A 20,101-nucleotide genomic window follows, 5' to 3' on the forward strand; every position below is an offset into this window, starting at 1 on the left:
TTTTCTAATGAAATATGTACTCAACAAATGTTCACGATTGACTTCCACGGTGAAGGAATAACATCGTGTAATAAAAATCAAACCCGCAAAATTATAATTTGCGTAATTACTGGTGGTAGGACCTCTTGTGAGTCCGCGCGGATAGGTACCACCGCCCTGCTTATTTCTGCCGTGAAGCAGTAATGCGTTTCGGTTTGAAAGGTGGGGTAGCCGTTGTAACTATACTGAGATTTTAGAACTTGTATCTCAAGGTGGGTGGCGCGTCTACGTTGTAGATGTCTATGGGCTCCAGTAACCACTTAAAATCAGGTGGGCTGTGAGCTCGTCCAACCATCTACGCAATAAAAAAAAAAAAAAAAAAAAGCTGACCCCGTCACCCTATGGGGTGAATAGCCAGTAAGAGAGAGAGAGAGAGAGAGAGAGAGAGAGATTGTTTTACAATTTTCACGGTTTCTATTTCGCGTTTTCCTTGACATCAGCTAATGAGGACTTATATAAGTTGAGTAAACGAAACGATTAGAGGCTAATAAAATTTATTTATTGCTAGTTATCACGGATTATGCCTTATTGTTTCAAACGGACTCTTGAATTCATTATAAAATATTATTATAATTCGTTAACAACGACCTTAACGGCCGACTGGTGTAGTGGTAAGTGACATGGTCACTACACAGGGGGGTCGCGGGTTCGAATCCCGCCAAGGAAAGATATTTGTATAATAAATATAAATGTCTTTCCTAGGGTTATGGATGTATATTAAATATATGTAGGTGTATAATAAAAATCTTACATTTATTTCCGTTATCTGGTACCTGTGACACAAGTTCTTTACGAACTTATCACGGGACCAGTTAACGTGGCATGACTGTTAGTAAATATCTATTTATTATTATTTATAAATAGCACGATTTTAAATAAAGAACACATTACAACTTTCCCGCTCAGATTGAAGTCCAACGGCGTAATTAACATAATGTTAATGTCTTTGTGAATTGCGTTTTGCTGTCGCCTGTACTTGGCGTTCTGTGCCACTGGTTCGACTCGTTGCTCGAAACGTCAAATGTTACCTCAAACGTTCCATTGCTCGCTAAGCTGCTTACCGTGCTTTTACGATAGAGCACACGCCAACCAGAAACAAACTTACAGTTTTAAAACATAAAGTCTAAATTTGTTTTTTTGATCTCTCCCTGGCTTTTTGGCATCGCGATAAGAAGAGATGAAGGTGACGATTCTTTCATAGTACCAACTTGATAAACATCAACAGTTTTATTGTGACAATAAATAGATTATGAATTCGGAGCCAGTTTTTGATACTTCCATAATAGGGCTCCCATTCGCGGCTCAATGTCACTTTTGACAGCAAATCCAAGCTGTGAAATCGGGACTCATTTTAAAATGTTCTCAAGATAAATTTGACCGGCTTATTCTATGTAGAGGAATTCGAATATTTCCGTTTAATTATGCCATAGTTTATACACCAAAACAGTAATAATGTGCTAATTAATTCTTTGTCATTATATTTATGTATAGGTTTACTGCTTTTAAAGTACCCTAGGTATTTTTTTATTGTAAAACAAAATTCATTTAGGTAGACAATTGGATACAGGTCGTATTATTACTCTTTTTTTAAGAGTGCTGTCGAATTGTCAAATCATCAACCAGAAAACTTCGCCTTAAACTGGTACTAAGCGTTTCACGAAACCAGTTTATTCACAAACATCCGACTTGTGTGTGTACGAAACCGTGTAATAGGTTTTCTACGTCCACTTGATCGAGATCTCGTAGAAAAATATCGGAAAATGCATAATTTTTCATTCGATTACACAAGAAACGAAATCGATTTTTTTAACGCAAACTATCGAATGGCGTTAATATTTTGACTGAATAAAACGCTAATTAACAATCATTTTACATTTGAAACATACAGAAATAATAATTTGAAAAAAAATACCATAAGAGATTCGGTTATTCTAGCATAACTGTATTGTCTAACCTACTTAATCTACTCACATAGGCCTAATTATTTACGTTGCTTTCTCATAATAGAGTAGATTAGTAGAGTAGAGTATTATTAGAGTACGTTCAAGTTTCAATCGTATTGTTTAACGGTTGTCCCACCCTTCAGATCAGAACTAATGACTGGTACACGAGGTGCGAGCTTACAATGCGCCCCTAACACTAGTGGCTACGAGAATTGACTATATTGGGAGATCGATTTTCATTGCCACCACGACTAAGATAGTTAGCGCGTTCACCCAAACAACTTAAAACCGTAACGCATTACTGCTTCACGGCAGAAATAGCCGGGGTGGTTGTACGTGCCGACTCAAAAGATGTTCTAACACCAGTAAAAATAAAATAATAGTTAGTTGGGAACATGAACATTTAAAAAATACGTTTGTAAGGCCGAAGATTTGTTTTATGTAATTTCAATAAATAAAAACACACTGAAAGACACCGATCTTGATAATTCTCTTGAGTTATTTGTACAGGAAATACGTGACAAGAACAAATACACTCGGACCCCGAATAACAAATATTTTTAACAAAGATACTGTCATCTACTGGTGCTGAATGATGCATACTGACTACTGATTATTAGGTCAATGAGGAGACCAGAACATCAGATCACAAGAAAAAAACAAAGTATCATTTGGTATTTACCTTTCTAAAATAGTGTTTAAAAAGAGCAAAACACGACACGATACAGAATCTCGTAATGAAATCGCAAACCATTAAAGCAGTTGGTAGCGTGGCGGTTGCCATCATTGCGGCGTGTTATGCCACAGTAGTGACATAACTCAACGCGCCAGCAAAGTGCATTGTTGAATGCGTTTGCACCGCTCACACAGACACCCATTGTGCATCATTTCATTAAAGCTAGTCACACAACAGTTAGACGATAGCGATTTGATTATCGTATTAAAATATTTAGCTGTACATTAAGTATACAAATATCAGGCACACTAAACAATGGTTTTTTTTCCCCTACCTATGCTCATAGCCTTGAGAGGTTATATCAGCTTCGCCCTAACATGTAGGTGAGCTCACGTGGCTCAAATCGGAGTGTTGCTAACACTGGCCCTAGCAAGAGCAGTGCTTCGCAGAATTTACTACCGGATCGGAAACGCGACCCACTGAGAAGATCCGGCGAGAAACTCAGTGGGCTGTGTCTATGAGTTAATTCGCTCGTCGAGCCCTTCGTCGAAAGTGACGGGTTCGACGAGGACGGTGACCGATGCTTGTGGTGCCTAAAAGCACCATTAATGGATCGGGAGGATTGGTAATGACGTGTTTTGGGCTGATTTTGTGAATTTCTGCTCAGATATCGTGCATTTGTTGAGGTTGCTCGTATATTTGAGGCAATTAATGCTTACAAGCCGTTACTTCGGTGTACTTACCAAACCACTTTCATGAAATATTTTGAGCCAACAGTTTTGAAGATTGTGCATTATTATTATAAGGAACTTCATTGGAAGTTAAGTTTCATGTGAAATGGCGAAGCTATTGTACAATTTACAATAGATAATGTCAATTGAATTTTATCTTAAATCGTATATAATATAATATTATAATATAATATTGAGATTCATTTCTTACTGTTATACAATGTTTATGTGTAAGACAAAATACTTTTCGAGTTCTTCAAAGTAGCTATTTTTATGAGTAAAATATTCAAATTCGAACATACCATTATTCAGTAGCCACATACTTTCGCCTCATTAAACGCCATTATTTTAGATGTTCATTACATTTCGCTTCCATTAATTTCATTTTACATAACTGTAACCGAAAAAGTAAACAATCTCGCAATTTGTTTGCAACATAAATGATTGACGGCTGCGTTCCTCTTTACTTCCTATGTAGTTTGATATTATCTAAGAGGTTATAACAAAGCGTTCCACAAACGTTAGATTGCATCTAATGTAAATGTGATAAGTTAGATTAACTATAGAATACACCGTGATTCTCATTAATCGAACGATTATATTAATTGTTCGCGGTTACCGGTGGGAGTGTGTATGTATATTGCAATTGTATTAATCCATTGTAAAATGAGTTTCCTATCCGAGATAAATTATGTGCAATTAAATTTAAGCCGATTTTGTTTTATGCGTAGTTTGTTGAATACAAGGAGAGGATGTTGGCTTAACTAATATATTGTTAAGTAAATTTTCATTAATAAGTCAAAGTTTAATTAAGGGTTTTTGTTAGGGTTAGTCTCGGACATATTGAATATCATTATATTATTTCCAGCATTTGAATACAGTTTTCGTATTTACAATTTTATTTTGATAACGTTCTTATTTAAAATCGTGTATAAAATAGTAATAAAAATCTACGGAATCTATGAATATGCAGATTATCGTAACCCGATTCCTGAGCAAATTAATGGAGTGATTAAACTAATTTTTTTTATCACAAAGTTTTCATACCAAATAGAAATTATTAAAATATGACATGTGAGTCGTCTATTATCAAAGGTGGCAATCTGTGCATTTGGACAAAAAAATGTTATTGATATGTCAATACAGATTGATTTGAATATAATCGTCTCCTTCAAAGAATACGGTTCAAAACCTGCATTAAATAAAGGTTAATACTTAACCTGTTATTTATCTAAGATGTAGTTCAGAAGAGTCTTGTGACTGCCAATGGAATACAAAGTCAATAATTAGTTTTTCTGATTTACCAATAATTGTCCAAAAGTCACATTGCCGGCTTTGATAATAGTCGACTCATGTATTTGTTATGGTTATTCATTTCTATGAAATTATATTTGGTTTATTTTAATTTATTCAATATGATTTCGACCTTGATTAGTTGTGGAAATACGATGTTTGAAACCCTATAGAGAATTTCAGATTCTGTTTAAAAACAAATATGAATTGAGTTAAACGAATAAACAATAATAATAGTCCAAAAATTCAGATACACATTTAAATTCAAAATTAAATTACCAATAGAAACATATAGAAAAGAAAAGAAAATAAACAAGTAAATAAAAATATATAAATAAACAATAATTATGTACATCATACTTATTTATTGAAAATAATTTAAGACGCGAGCTTTGCCGTCTCGTATATCGCGGCGTACAACTTTGCCTTACATTGCTGGACCACGATGTAACTATATTGAGTGAGACCTTATAACTCATATCTCAAGGTGAGGGCCGGCATTTACGTTATAGATGTATATAGGCTCCGGTAACCACTTAACACCAGGTGGGCTGTGAGCTCGTCCATTCAAATATGCAGTAAAAAAAATGCAGGTATTGATGCTTGTCCTTGTTTATTAGGTATACTGGGTCGTAATGTGGGAGTTTATTCTAACTGTTCTAATTTTAGATACTGCGAAGGTGCTATCCGAATGTCACCTCTAAGCGAACATTATTCTGTCTGTTGCGATACTCAAACGAACGAGGTCGTTCAATATATAATTTTCAATTATAAATACATTAGCCGACCTGCACCTACGCACGTTGTTTCATATGCACGCTCAACAGAGGTCGCAGCCGTGATTACGCTGTCAACGTTAAAAAAAAAACACAATTACGCCCGGTTATTAAGGCCGTTTTATCTATTTTAGTCGAGGTATAAATACATAAAGCCTATTCTTAAATTAATAGCCGCAAAAAGTTTTATGTATAATTTTTATAAATGAAAAACAAACGACGTTTCCTGCCTAATGTTTTCCAAGGTTATAAAAGTTATTCGATGTTTGATTTTTTTTTTTTGGCTCGGAACTTAATCTCTCTTTTGTAGAGCTCAATCGCGTAATCGGTAATACACGTCACTTCAAAGGTCAAAAATGAACGCGAAATAACATTTATTAAAACGTATTTACGTTACTGGCGTATGGAGTCCGACTTGTTTTCGCTTTGAGAATCCTCCTCCATGCGTCGTTTTCCACAGTGCTGAAGGTCGTGACCTTTACGGAGCAAATTTATTAGGACTAAGTTCCTCCATCCCTTCCTGTCCTCCGCGTAGTGAATAGCGACTTTGATGCTGGAGTCCAAAGTCGTCTTAATTGGATCAGACCAGCGCATGGGACTACGCCCCCTAGGCCTCTTTCCTTCCACTAAATCTTTAAATCTAAGGATCTGAGAATACCTTTTAATTTAAAATTATCAAACAGAGGTTTAATTCATTTAATTTTTTTAGTAATCTTAAAATATGCCACTTAAATTGCCAAAGTAGACGTTTATGGAGCAAAACTTCCAAAGGACTGTGTACATTATTGCGTACTAATGATAATAATTTTCACGGTCGGGTGAATTTGGCGGTTGGAGCTATTTACAATAAATTAACGGCGGTGTACCCTAATGGGCTTCTCATTCATAATTACGTTGAAGGCTAGTTTCCCTGTCCCTTATAGATCAAATAAAACCTGACCGAGAAGCATTTTAACAGAGCATACGTTATCCTAGACAAGCGTCTCTGTTGCACTCCTAATAAATCTGTAATGTTAATGCAATGAAATAAGTGTCATATTCCGGTACGAAAACTATATTCAACGCCCAACCACCTTTTTGATGTCTCTGTGAAGTCATTCCAATTATAAAATTGTTTTAATATTACCTCTATAATTTACTAATGAAACCGGGCCACGCTACGCTATTACTATGACTATGGCTAATTTGTACATGACAAAAACACACGTCCTTACAGATTTATCAGATCCAATAACCTTTGCCGTCAGCTCTAACACTAGGAGCAGGCTTAGGGACCCCAATAACCGTACTCGTCGAACTCGACAAAGAGGTCGACGTGCAATCTAACCCATGGATCAGCTCGCTGAGTTTCTCGCCGGATCTTCTCAGCGAATCGCGATTCCGATTCGGTAGTAGATTCATTCGCGAAGCAGTTGCTCCTTCGGAGGCGCACGGGCAGCTGCTAGCAAATCCCACCCCTTCTGGTTGAGCCTTTGCTCGCCCACTTGTCCTGGTGAAACTGAAAAGGCCTCCGGGCCACCAGTAATCCTTCAATCATAAAAAAATAATGACAAAAACCTTCTCTAGAGCTCCAACAACAATTACCAAGTTTCAAATCAATCGAATCGTGCTTTTTCCAATACATAAACAAACAAATACCGAAATATCGATTTTTATAATACCAGTGTTACCAAACCACGCTTTGCTATGAATTTCGTTGAAGGTATGAAAAACTTATGTTTGTTAATAAATGCTGGTGCTCGACTTCCAAACGTCGGTACCATAACAAAAACACCTTGAAGCGTCAACATCAACAGAACTGTATCGTTCAAGTTAATGGAATCAACTACGGGCTCATACATAGTTTATGAACGACAAACATACAGACCTTCATTCTATACTTTATGATATGATATGGTTCGATTATATTGTTATTTGACGTACGATTGATTGTCCGACTATACAACCCATTTCGTTATGTTAATATTATAAATTCGTTAGATAGTTTGTTTGTTTGCTAAGCTTTCACGTCTTAACTACTCAATATATCGTAATGACGTCTTGCTTAGACTTAGTCAGGGATACAGAAAAGGACATAGGGTAGGTTCCGTTTACTATAGGAATAATATTTTTCTACACCAATACGAGTGAAGATGCGAACAAAAGCCAGTACCTACTAGTTATAAGTTACTACATTACTAATCCTTTATACAGCCTAGTAGTCGAATCCGGGGTTTATAAAAAACGAAATAAATTATTCGAGTCGTAACATGTGGTATTGTATTGGCTTTTCTATTGACATGATTGCGCAAACATGTTCTTGGCTCATCGAATTATAGAAAGTTAACGGTCATTATATCTAAACCCTACCTATTTCTGAAGCCAAATTATATGTAGGTGCAACCGATATTAATTGTTAAAAATACAAACCATCTTAACATATTATTTACACCAATACCATACTTTTTTTGATGTCCAAGGGCTCGTATATCTATTATAAGAAAACAGATGAGTTTATAGCCTAACTTTGCGGAAACCGTTTTAGCTCTCCAGCTGTAACGCTTGACTTCTTTACGACTAAAATAGGCGGTACGAAACATGTCAAATAAAAATCCCTACTTTTGATCGTTATTAATTCAAGTGTCAAATATATAGTGGGTACATTTCAACTGTTGGTTCATAAACATCGTCTCTCATGGACATTCGTAATGCTAGGGACACATCTGGGTAGTACGCTTTCTGATAAGCTTGGATCCGTCTAATGGGCATATTTATTTATAGATCTATAGATCCATCCAGCCTACCCATTACGAATCTTTTTGCATTATTAACAAAAGCAATTGGAACTAAGGTTGAAGTTGAAAACTCAATTGTATTTCATCTTAATTGTTATTTGTATTATTACATAATTTAAGTAGCATATACATACATCATTCATTATTAAATAATTTAAGTAGCATTTACGTCATTAATTTTTTATATTCATTAATTTTTCAAACTCTTAAACGACTATTATATAGAATTAGCAGCACCTATAACGAATTCGTATGCAAGGCTACATATTTATTCAAACAAAAAATACTTCGTACGGCAGATAAGCATTTAATCCGTTATAAATTACTTATAAATTTGTTTCCCAATTATATATTCCAAATTTTGTTTCGTACTTATGATCTAATATTTTTTATTTGCTGGTGGCAAAGTTTATTTTAAACGGCACGAGGTAAGTATCATTATACTGCTTATTTCTGGTGCGAAGCAGTCATACGTTAATCACTCCTGGATGTTATTAACCTAGCCCTCGAGGATACTTTCATGAATCAATCTTTATTTAATATTCTAAGAGAATGAATGAAAATAGACTATTAGAGAGAAAATAGACCCATAATGAATGCAGAGTTAGGGTACCTATAACAATTTTGAAGTGCGTATGAAATATCGGCAAGCTTTCTAATGGAATATATAAAAATTGGAAATATATATTGGATATAAATATTGGAATTGAATTATTTCTGCCTGTGGAGCAGCCGTTGTAAGCCACTTAACACCAGGTGAGCCGCGAGCACGTTCACCTGTTTATGGAAGAAGAAAAAAAGAAACTCTTTAAAGAAAAAAGAAACTTTACTGGTGGTAGGACCAGTAAAGTTTGTGTAAAGTAGGTGGTTGTGAGTCCGCACGGGTAGGTACCACCGCCCTGCCTATTTCTGTCGTGAAACAGTGAAGCGTTTCGGTTTGAAGGGTGGGACAGCCGTTATAGATGTCCATGGGCTCCAGTAATCACATAACACCAGGTGGGCAGTGAGCTCGTCCACCGATCTAAGAAATAAAAAAATTAAAATAATCTGATCGTAATTTTTTTTAATCTTCAAAACTTATCATCGACCCCAATGTTACGCGTAGTATTGATATAACTGATCTAGATGTGTGTGTATACAACGTAATATTTTCTGTCGAGGGCAGTTCGTGCACGGGTGGCAAACCACAACCGCGGCCGCTCTCACACATCGCTGCACTAATTCCTTACGCTTTATACGTTATATTTATATCCTTTTCGTATCGTTTTTAAAACATATTTAGCGGTGAGTTTGTTTCTGGCTTAATGCGGTATTATTTAAGATTAAGTTTGATCAGTATTCGATTCAAGCATTTTTTTTCATATTATATGTTTAGATCATGTTTTTAAGAAGGTATATGTAATTTATATAAAAAGCAGAGAGCTCATAATATGAATTTAAATTAAAGTCAAATTATAATTTATGATGCCGCTACCGATCTACTTGTAGGAATCTACTATTTAAAATTAAAAAAAAAAAACACTATGTATGTAAATTTGTATAGAATGTCAAATAATAGGTGAATACCTCAACACTCAACGAAGTTTGTTCAAATTTATATAACTTAAAAAATACAATTTGAAACTACAAGTTCAAAAATGATATCATTCGAACGAAAGAAAATCAACTCAAAACAAAACCAATACAGTTCATTTTCAGTTGATTCCGCAGTTCCGAATATTTATGTGTATTCCAATTTCGTACTTCAAACAACAACAACAACAGCATTAGACGAATCGTTTTCAAACAAAATCAATAGCAACGGTTACATAAATCTTGAAACTTAAGTCGTTTACGGTAAGCAGCTAAGGGCCGAGTACAAAGTAAGTGATGTCGAAGGAAACTCAACGAGCCGAGGCGACCGCAAGAAACCTTACTGAACACGAGGCTTCGACGCATTTACGAAAAAAAAAAAACACACACACACAAACAAAAAAAAAACTCGTTTCGATTGTAAGGCTTTGGCTTTGTCTTATCTTGTTCTAAATGAAATTTGTGACGGTGAGAAGCACAAAAAATCAACTCCACAATAGTAATTGAAAGGATTTTTTTTTCTTAGTATCGTAATGGCGATTAAGTTCAGGATAGTTTATAGTCCATATAATAATAAACGCTTACTGTAATACTGGTGGTAGGACCTCTTGTGAGTCCGCACGGATAGGTACCACCGCCCTGCCTATTTAAGCCGTGAAGCAGTAATGCGTTTCGGTTTGAAGGGTGGGGCAGCCGTTGTTACTATACTTGAGACCTTAGAGCTTATATCGCAAGATGGGTGGCGCATTTACGTTGTAGATGCCTACGGGCTCCAGTAACCACTTAACACCAGGTGGGCTGTGAGCTCGTTCATCAAGCAATAAAATAAAAACATACATATATAGACAATGTAAGCTTTGCTGTATATCTAAAACATCTTGAAACTTCAACCATCATAGTTGATATCTTATTTGCATTGAAATACTCGCCAATCTTATATAGTCAAACGGAAACGCATTTGCTTTGGGCCAGAAATCGTCAAGACCGTGTTAGTTAATAGTTAGAGTTCAGCCCTAGACACGTCCTTACGGATCCATCAGATCCAATAACCTTTGCATTAGACGCCTTCAGCTCTAACACTAGGAGCAGGCTTAGGGACCCCGGTAACCGTACTCGTCGAACTCGACAAAGAGTTCGCCGTGCAACCTAACCCATGAATCAGCTCGCTGAGTTTCTCGCCGGATCTTCTCAGCGGGTCGCGATTCCGATCCGGTAGTAGATTCATTCGCGAAGCAGCTGCTCTTGAGCTGTTAGGTCTCCTTCGGAGGCGCTCGGGTAGCTGTTAGCAAATCCCACCCCTCCTGGCTGAGCCTTTGCTCGCCCACCTGTCCTGGTGAAACTGGAAAGGCCTCCGGGCCACCAGTAATTCTTCAATCACAAAAAAAAAAGTTAGAGTCCAACTGGTTCAGAACGTCCTATCATTAGTAATTACAAAAATACTCGTATGTTATGTAAATTTCCTATTATTAAATTAAAATTGAATTAAGTGACAGTACGCTGTATAGTACAAAAAACGTTATAAAATTTAATTACAATCGCGATTTCATTACTAATAGCGATTCATTCCACTCAATCATAAAAATGAAGAATGAAGAAATCCTGGGTTGACATGAAATAATGTTGTAAATAGAATATGTATTTGTCGTTTATTTTATGATCAGGAAAACTTAATGTAAATATTTGGTTATTTTATAAACTTTTTAATACACGCGTATAAAATGAATAGTTGTAATACGAACTTTGACATCAAGGATCGAACAATCTCTTCAAAGTCCCACCGCGTCCTATTAAAATGTTTGATCACATCCTATCGTTTCGATATCCTTAATTCAAACATATTAATTATACAGCAAGCTTAAATTACTATCACTAATCGTTTTGACTGTGATACCCGGATTTTGTAATTGATTAATTAGATCTCAGACTTATTTTTAATAAGTATCAATATTTTTTATAAAACTCGGTAAATAATGGGTTCGGTAGGATGATGGGAATGTATTCGAATCTATTTTGCAAAATTAAACAATCGTGTTAAAATTCAACCAAGATTCAAAAATTTTACTAAACTAGGCCTTTTTTGCGCTAGCAAACAAATGCTCATATTTGATTTGGAATGCTTTTCTACCACTAAGAATTCTGGCCACTAATTAAAATAAACTCCATGGTGTCTGTGTTTTTAACACATTTTTTAAATGCTTGCTATATATGTATGTTTCTTTGTATGTAAGGGAATATTTGAACGCCATTTTCATCGACTTGGGAAATTCTATTAAAAGGATCGATAAAAACATAATAATTTCGCTGTAATATCCTGATCGGTATCAACAAGACAAAAAATATATGAAATCAATCGTTAATTCGGTTGATAGAAGTGAATGGAATAGAATAATTCGCTGTGCCGACCCCACCTAGTGGGATAAGGTGGAGACAAAGAAGAAGAAAAATCGTAAATTCGGTTTGCTATTTATGGTTTTTAGATGTCAAATTATAGATTTAAAATAAGCGCGTATACTGCAATTTATGACAAAGTTAGTCAATATGAAGATTCCGTTGTGTGTGTTTAAGACAGTGTGCTCGTATTTAGCTATTCGACTATACTCAAGTTCAAATCCTCTGACACGTATACATTTTTTCCTAAATAATATTTGTTCATAAAAGACTTTCACAATGAAGAAATAAAATCTATTAGTAGAGGTTCACCATACTCCCTATTTGATGTCTGATATTATCATGTAGCCAATTTTCTGGTGGAGCAACCTGAGACTTTGAAATTTCCCAAGAAGGTTAGAGGCAATCGCGTTGTGGATTCCGGTAGCCGCTTAATGCCGAGTGAGCCGTAATTTCGATTACCCCAAAGCACGAAGAGCAATAAAATTATAATTATAGTGTTTTATTATGATAATTATAATCACCAGAACGTCACTTGTTTTAAACGTAGATATATAAAAAAAAAACATAACTTGTCCATTTAAAATTTACTGGAATTGATGAGTTTTATTTTATTTAATTAACTTGGCTGATGCTTTTTTAACTCGTTAGAAGTTAATTTACCTTATAATAGTCGTTAATTAAAATGAAACTGTATTTTGTCCAGGTGTGAAAGATGATTCTGATGACGTGTCGAGTAAGAGCTGCGGAGGTGACGGGTCTAGTCTGGCGAAGAAGCAGAGGAAAGCGCGTACAGCATTTACCGACCATCAACTACAGACCCTCGAGAAATCCTTCGAACGACAAAAGTACCTCAGCGTACAGGATCGAATGGAGTTGGCTGCGAAACTGGGCCTGACCGACACCCAAGTCAAAACTTGGTACCAGAACCGACGGTGAGTGCTTTCAAGATTTACATGAAAATTACTCGACCAATCAAATTGGTAAACTTTTGATGACCATGTTTTTTTTTAAGAATGAGGGATTACTGCTGGCCCAGAGGCCTTTCCAGTTTCAGCAGGACAGGTGGGCGGGTCCATATGTTATATGTCATGTCGATTGTCGGTTCATCAAATGAATAAATGATATGCTAGGCAAATCTTTCCTTCCCATCTTGTTGCCAACCAGTTTGTTTATAGATATAATAAAACCAGTTGAAAATCACAAAAACATGTGATTTTATAACGTTCACACGCACATAAACTGAAACTATATAATATTAATTAATTTTACATAAACTCAAGTTACTATTATAGCACAATGAGAGAGCTTATTATTTTCGCAAAACTCACAAAATAATAATTTACATAATAATTAATTTGAACTAAATAAATGAATACAATAGTGGAAAACGTATTACGATTACCTCGTACTGTAATAGGATTAAAAAATAAACAACAAGAACAACCGTGTAAGAAAACAATTAACTATATTTTGATGTTTGGTCCAAGTTGAAAATGAATTCATGGTTAACTAAAGTTGTCGTGACCGACACGATAAATCGCACGGTGTACGAACTGATACGACTATTCTATTGTGGACTGATTTATTCATACTAAGATACGCTTGGTATTCTTCGATAGTTATGTCTATTATTATATTTCAAAGCCAACGATTTCTCTGGTAGCTTCACTGACTGCTACAATTTCAACTTCCACGGAGGCAATGGCAATTGTTTTCTACTACTACTGCCAGATAGTCAATATCGCTGGTACCAAATTTTCTATGGAAAACGTATCTATCATTTCTATATGAAAAACTTCCACATTGAGGAGACTAACATCGAATTTTAAGAAATAAATTGCAAATTTTACAAATATTGCGCAAGTAGTCGTTGACCTTTATTAGCGGGTTGTTACCATCACCGTATTTCAACCGCAATGCGTACACAATATGTACGTTGCGATTTTAAGAGCGGCATCATTGACAATACAGTTCTAGTTTTAGGGGTGGGAGAGCGACTTGTGAGCCTGCACACAGTAGGCACGTACCATAATTCTGCCTATTTCTGCCGTAAATCAATCACGCCTTTCTGTTTGAAGTGTAAGATGACAATTGTGGTGTAAAACTGAAACTTAGAACTCTTATCTCAAAGTGGTTGGCGGTATTTAATTTGTTGATATCTATGGGCTTCGGTAACCACTTAACACCAGATGGACCATGAGCTCATCCACCTATTTAAGTAAAATAAAGTTGTGACTTCGAACACGTGCTTCAAGGTAGCGACATTCACATAGTATTTTATCTGGAATCGAGTTACCACTTAATAATAATCTTGATTGAACAAGACAAAAGTAATTTGTAATAATAAGTACTTTAAATTTTACATAATAATATTATTCTATTATTTAGTTACTCTTACTAGTTAGTTATTTTGGTACTTTCGGTATCATGCAGTCAAGTTTCAATAAAGTTTAACTCGGAATACCTACTTTGTTTTAAAATCAAGTGATATACCCGTATTACTCTCATGGAATTTAAAAAAACACCAATGCAAAATCATATTTTTCAAATAGTTAAGAGATGATAAATTATTCTAACGGCATAGTTCCTTTTTTTTTCTTAGTAAATTAGTCTTGTAGATCATTTAAACATTAGCATGTTTAATTTTAATTTATTTTGTACTCCGACAAGAAAAAGATAAAAACCAAAATGCTAATGTTAATTTTTTGTGCAACTTACGAGTCATTTGAATTATTATTTAATTGTTTTGCGTTTCTTCGAGATAAAATTGCTCACAAAAGCTATCAAATCGTTATGTTAGTCTGAAGTACCACCACTGGTTGGTACCACCACCACTGGTATGTACCACCACCCTGCCTATTTCTGTCGTGAAGCAGTAATGCGTTTCGGTTTGAAGGGTGGGGCAGAAAGTTGTAACTATACTTGAGACCATAGAACTTATATCTCAAGGTAGGTGGCGCATTTACGTCGTAGATGTCTATGGGCTCCAGTAACTTCTTTACACCAGATGGGCTGTGAGCTAGTCCACCCATCTAAGCTATAAAAAAAAAAAAAAAAGTGAACTTCAGTTAACGTACCGGTTACGGAAACTCACAAAATAGTGTTTAAGTATCGGCTGTATTCCCAATTAGCTTATGAAATTAAGGACAACAAAAAAACTAATATACATACTAATATTCAATAAACATTTTTCGTACTTTTTCTATTTTAGCATTTTGTTAATTTATAAAAGTAAGGTTTAACGCTATTGACTTGGAACAGACCAATAGTTAGCATCGTGAGAGTGTCGGCGACTCACACAAAGCGATGCTGAGTCAGTGGGATCGAAATGTAACTGCTACTGGCGCACACAACCTGGTACACACTCATTTTACGCATATTAAAATATACTTCTTTGTAATCACGATGTAAAACTGCAATGTTTTACAAATGTAACTTCAGTGGAACAGTCAGTTTGTTATCCCATAAAGACCCATTGCTTCGAACAGTATCTTTGTGTATGTATATATATACTCTACATATATGTAGGTATATTCTGTACGAATGTTTGTCATGGAATTCTTTCTAAGCCGACGTACTCATTATAATTTTGCGTATACTTGAATAGTTATCTGAATTATTTAGATTTACAATTGAACCCAGAAGGTAGCCTTGCAATAAAGTATCTGTTTTTTTTTTCAGGATAGGGCAATGTTTGCCTGACTCACTTGTATATTATACTATTCTCGATCAATAAGTAGTTCGGTGCTACTATCTTGCTTAGTACAGTAACTATTCCAAGAAAATTGAGACTGCGACCACTCGGATTGGGTATGTGGCCTCTGGCAGCCGTTAGATTTCGGCCAACCTTAGAATATCCATTAGAATTTGATTTAAATTGGAGAGCGGTAGCATAAAAAGGTCTGTAATTATATAAACATTAGATACATTTACGATTGTAATAAGAAGTGTCTTAGACATCTTATATTAGCTCATAAATACCGAATAAATATTATTTAGTACGTGTCTTAATTAATTCAAGCTCAAAAACAACTGCACTCATTACACCAAATAAGGCACTAATGGTTGATTTTAAATCACTCAGAACCACTTTCGGCGTCTAGTAAGTCAGTTTAACAAATAAAAAATAATTAGGGAGTTATATCGCCGCTTGTACCTGGGGCGGCTATTCCAAAAACAAACGTTTGTAATTAGGCGGCTGCCGCCTTCGGCCGAGCCCATAAAAACTACGGTAGCTAAAAACAAACTATATATTAATTTTCTATTGATCGACTATCCATTTTTAATAATCGAAAGCCCTTATACAAAATCTGATCGTGATGATATTGAATAAAGACTCTTTAGCCTCGTTTCGTTTAGAGATTTGTGTTTTTCGAATTGATTTCCTTTTTTTTTTAAATTGATGATTCAAGTAACCGGATCTTTTCCGCCAATTTGAAGTCTTTACGCTTAGCTCATATTTTTTTGAGAGAAATAGAACGAATATTTATCTAATAAAATTTGTATACGTCATCATAAATCTCTAATTAATTTATTATATAAATTAAAATATCAAAGTTCGTTTCTTTAAAATTATAATAAGACTCAAATAGTTCTTCGTTGATTGCTTTCAGATTTTGACACAAGGTGCCTTCGAATACGAGTTTTATATACCCAATATAATCATCATTCTTTCCTATTACCCTCTGTTGGGGTGTGGGGCTCGAATCAAATCCTTCCATTTACATCGGTCTTGGGCAGTCTGTTCTAGGTCCTTCCGCGTCATGCCCAAGACACTTGGCTCCTGCTCCACCGAGCGACGCCAAGTTGCGACCCAATTAATACGAGTAATAATTAATCCATTTGCCCAGATAAAGTCACAGCAACGCGTGGCCTGGTGCAGCTAGTTATAAAATTATTTGCTTGATAGCGGACACATAACATCAACAGCCGATTACCTGCCCAACAGATGGTATTCGGCAAACACAAGACATTTCATATAGCTTACATTAAAGTAGTAAATTAGCTCGGTGGAGTACCCGAAGTTGCGAGACCATTATCGATCGCCGCTATGCCCAACACCAGCCCTCGGCTCCGCTTTTTGTCGCAAGTTTTTGTTGATTTTCTATAATTTCGGTTAAACTAATGTTTGGGCTTCGATTTTTCGGTTCGTGAAAGGGTGTGAAATCGGAGTTAATTGAAGGATGTAACAGCTTTTGTGTGCGGTCACTTTCTTTCGTTTTTATATAAAGCTTCGCTCTTGAATTATTTTACATTTCATGCTTTGAAAGCGCCATGACTGGTTAAATAATGTAATAAAATTATACTATTTGTTAAATTTAATGAAGTCATTAACTGATAAAATTTCGTATGATCGTACATGTTGATTTCAAACTAGAATGAATCTCAAGATAACAAATAAAAACTGGTTTCTGAAAAAGAAAAGAAAAAAAAACGAACACGACACGCAGTATGACTTGAGAGGTACTACTAAAATATAACAATTAATATTATTAATTATCTACCGTAATCTTAGTACTTTATTTTTTTAACCAATAATTTTATGGCATATTAACTTCAACAATTGTATAATATTACTTAAAAAATAATTATCAGTAGTAGTATAAATGTTCCTTTCTTTATATTCATATTCTTGAAATTCGTAACATTTATTAAATAATAATGAGCATGGAACGGCCATTGTTATAATGTGATATTTATGAAAAGCCCCTTCAAATTCTTTTTCATAGAGAAGATTAACGTATTTATACGAACAGACATATGGACGAATATCTATTTAATATAATGGATTATAAATATTACGGTAACCATGAAGACTAATTATTTAAAATAAAAATATAATTAATCACAAATATCTATATATTAATACGTGAAGCAAAAACTTTGTATCCCTTTTTACGAAAATTGCGCGGACGGAGGAGTATGAAATTTTCCACACTTATAGAGAATATAGAGAAGAAGTGCACAATGCTAATATTTTTTTAAAATAATGCATAAAAGATACATTAAATCAATAAAGAAAACATTACACACACTACATACCATGTATTTCACGCACACACGCATGCATACTATTTATTGTAAAATTTTTGTTCTTGACGTCTGTTGTCAAATTGAGATTAAATATTGTTTGTCTTTGTTAATATTTTTTATAGTGTAAGTCTTGGCGAAATTTGTGATTATAGAAGTATAAAATACAATCATAATAGTGTACAAACTTACAATTCCAATTAATTATAGTCGAATTTCGACTACTATGGGACCTCTAGTTTTTATTAAAATATGTAATTTTATCGAATTGTCAATGTCTAATATAGAATGTTTCTAAAAATTTAGAGACTTACATCCATAATAATAAGACATACATAATTCGAATATACACACTTCAGACTTACTCAAATTTTAGATGTATAGTTTCTCATTATACGGTTCAGGTCTCTCTCCTCTCTCCACATCTGTCTATTTTCTGGAGAGCCAATTTTTCGGACATGAAAAAAATATCTCTGTTCTGCTACGTTTTAGAATAATACGATGTATAACAACGTACAAAACGACTAAGAGATGCATCAGAGAATGGATATCAGCGTTTTTTGAGTATTATATTTACTTTTAAGACCCTCAATTACCGGTCACTATCCTCGTCAAACTCGTCGAATCACGACAAAGAATTCGACTAGTTAAATACACAGCCCACCGAGTTTCACGTCGGAACCACTCAGTGAGTCGCAATTCCGATCCGATGATAGATTCTGCGAAGCAAAGCTTTTGCTAGGGCTAGTGTTAGCAAACTCTCTCAGGCTGAGTCCGTCAACTCACCTATCCGTCCGGGCGTAGCTGTTATAACTCTTTAGGCTACCAACGAATAGTATAATAAAATATAATATATAATATAATATAATATAAAAAATATATTAGCACACTGCGATCGCTAACCGGCATTTACTGGTCGTATGGTAGAAACCTGTGCTGAGATGCCCAATGTCGATCATAATCAATATTGATCCGTGAATCTACGAGCTTGCTATGGCCATCTAGACTATTTCAACTGGCTATTTGAAGTTGTGTCATGGAATGGACGTGACATACGCCGCATGTGACGATAGACAGAATATACAGGTTGCTGTTCCAAGCGTTCGTGAATTAAAAGTTCTTACGGGATTTTTGGATATGTTAACTTATTCAACTAAAGGGAAACAATTTAGCTCAGTTGTTCCATGCCTCACAAATATATAGAACCGACGATGCAATTATGGCTTTTAATCTAAAAATTAAAATATATTTTCCGACATCAGAATCATACGCAGTCCTGATATGTTATTTAGATAACACGTGTGCTGTGTCGGTACTAGAGTAATGTAATGTAGAAATAGCTGTACCTTTAGACTATAGATTTGATTAAATATTAAATGAAACATAATCTATAAATCTTTGCCTAGACATCTTTAAATCCATACATTAAAACCGATCATAGTTTCAAAAGTGCAATTTCAAAGTATGAATATTAGATATGCGACGTTATGCCTCTAGTTTCGTGTAATAATATTCACAATAAAGCTTTATAACAAAAACAGTCAGTAAAGAAGGACGTGTGAACGTCGGCTCCCGCCAGTGATCTTGTAGCGCGCAAGTCATCGGCGCCGGCGCTCACCGGTCATTACGAATCCACCGCCGCTGAGATTTGACACTGTTATTTGTACGACCGTGTTTTTTTAACCTCAAATATTAGTCCAAAAGGTATGAGCAAGTTTGATTTTGAAACTTTATTTTTAAACTAGCCGTATTCGCCCGCTTCGCTGCGCATTTAACATTTACATTATTGTTTATTGTCATTATTATTAAGGAGTCCAAGACTCATATAAATATTAGCCTATCCATTAAGTACATGTATTTTCTACATGGATACCAA

At 35.0% G+C, this 20,101-nt stretch overlaps 1 protein-coding gene across 1 annotated transcript in view; it reads left to right on the forward strand.

Annotated features, from left to right (window-relative positions):
* LOC114242926 (homeobox protein B-H1) overlaps window positions 1–20,101 on the forward strand; it is a 34,118-nt gene that overhangs the window by 3,471 nt on the left and 10,546 nt on the right. The window contains 1 exon segment of the mRNA XM_089732798.1: window positions 12,899–13,128. Within this exon segment, the coding sequence (XP_089588924.1) occupies window positions 12,899–13,128 (230 nt within the window).

The sequence above is a fragment of the Bombyx mandarina genome, chromosome 15 (assembly GCF_030267445.1).
Source record: "Bombyx mandarina strain Sakado chromosome 15, ASM3026744v2".
Lineage (NCBI taxonomy): Eukaryota > Metazoa > Arthropoda > Insecta > Lepidoptera > Bombycidae > Bombyx > Bombyx mandarina.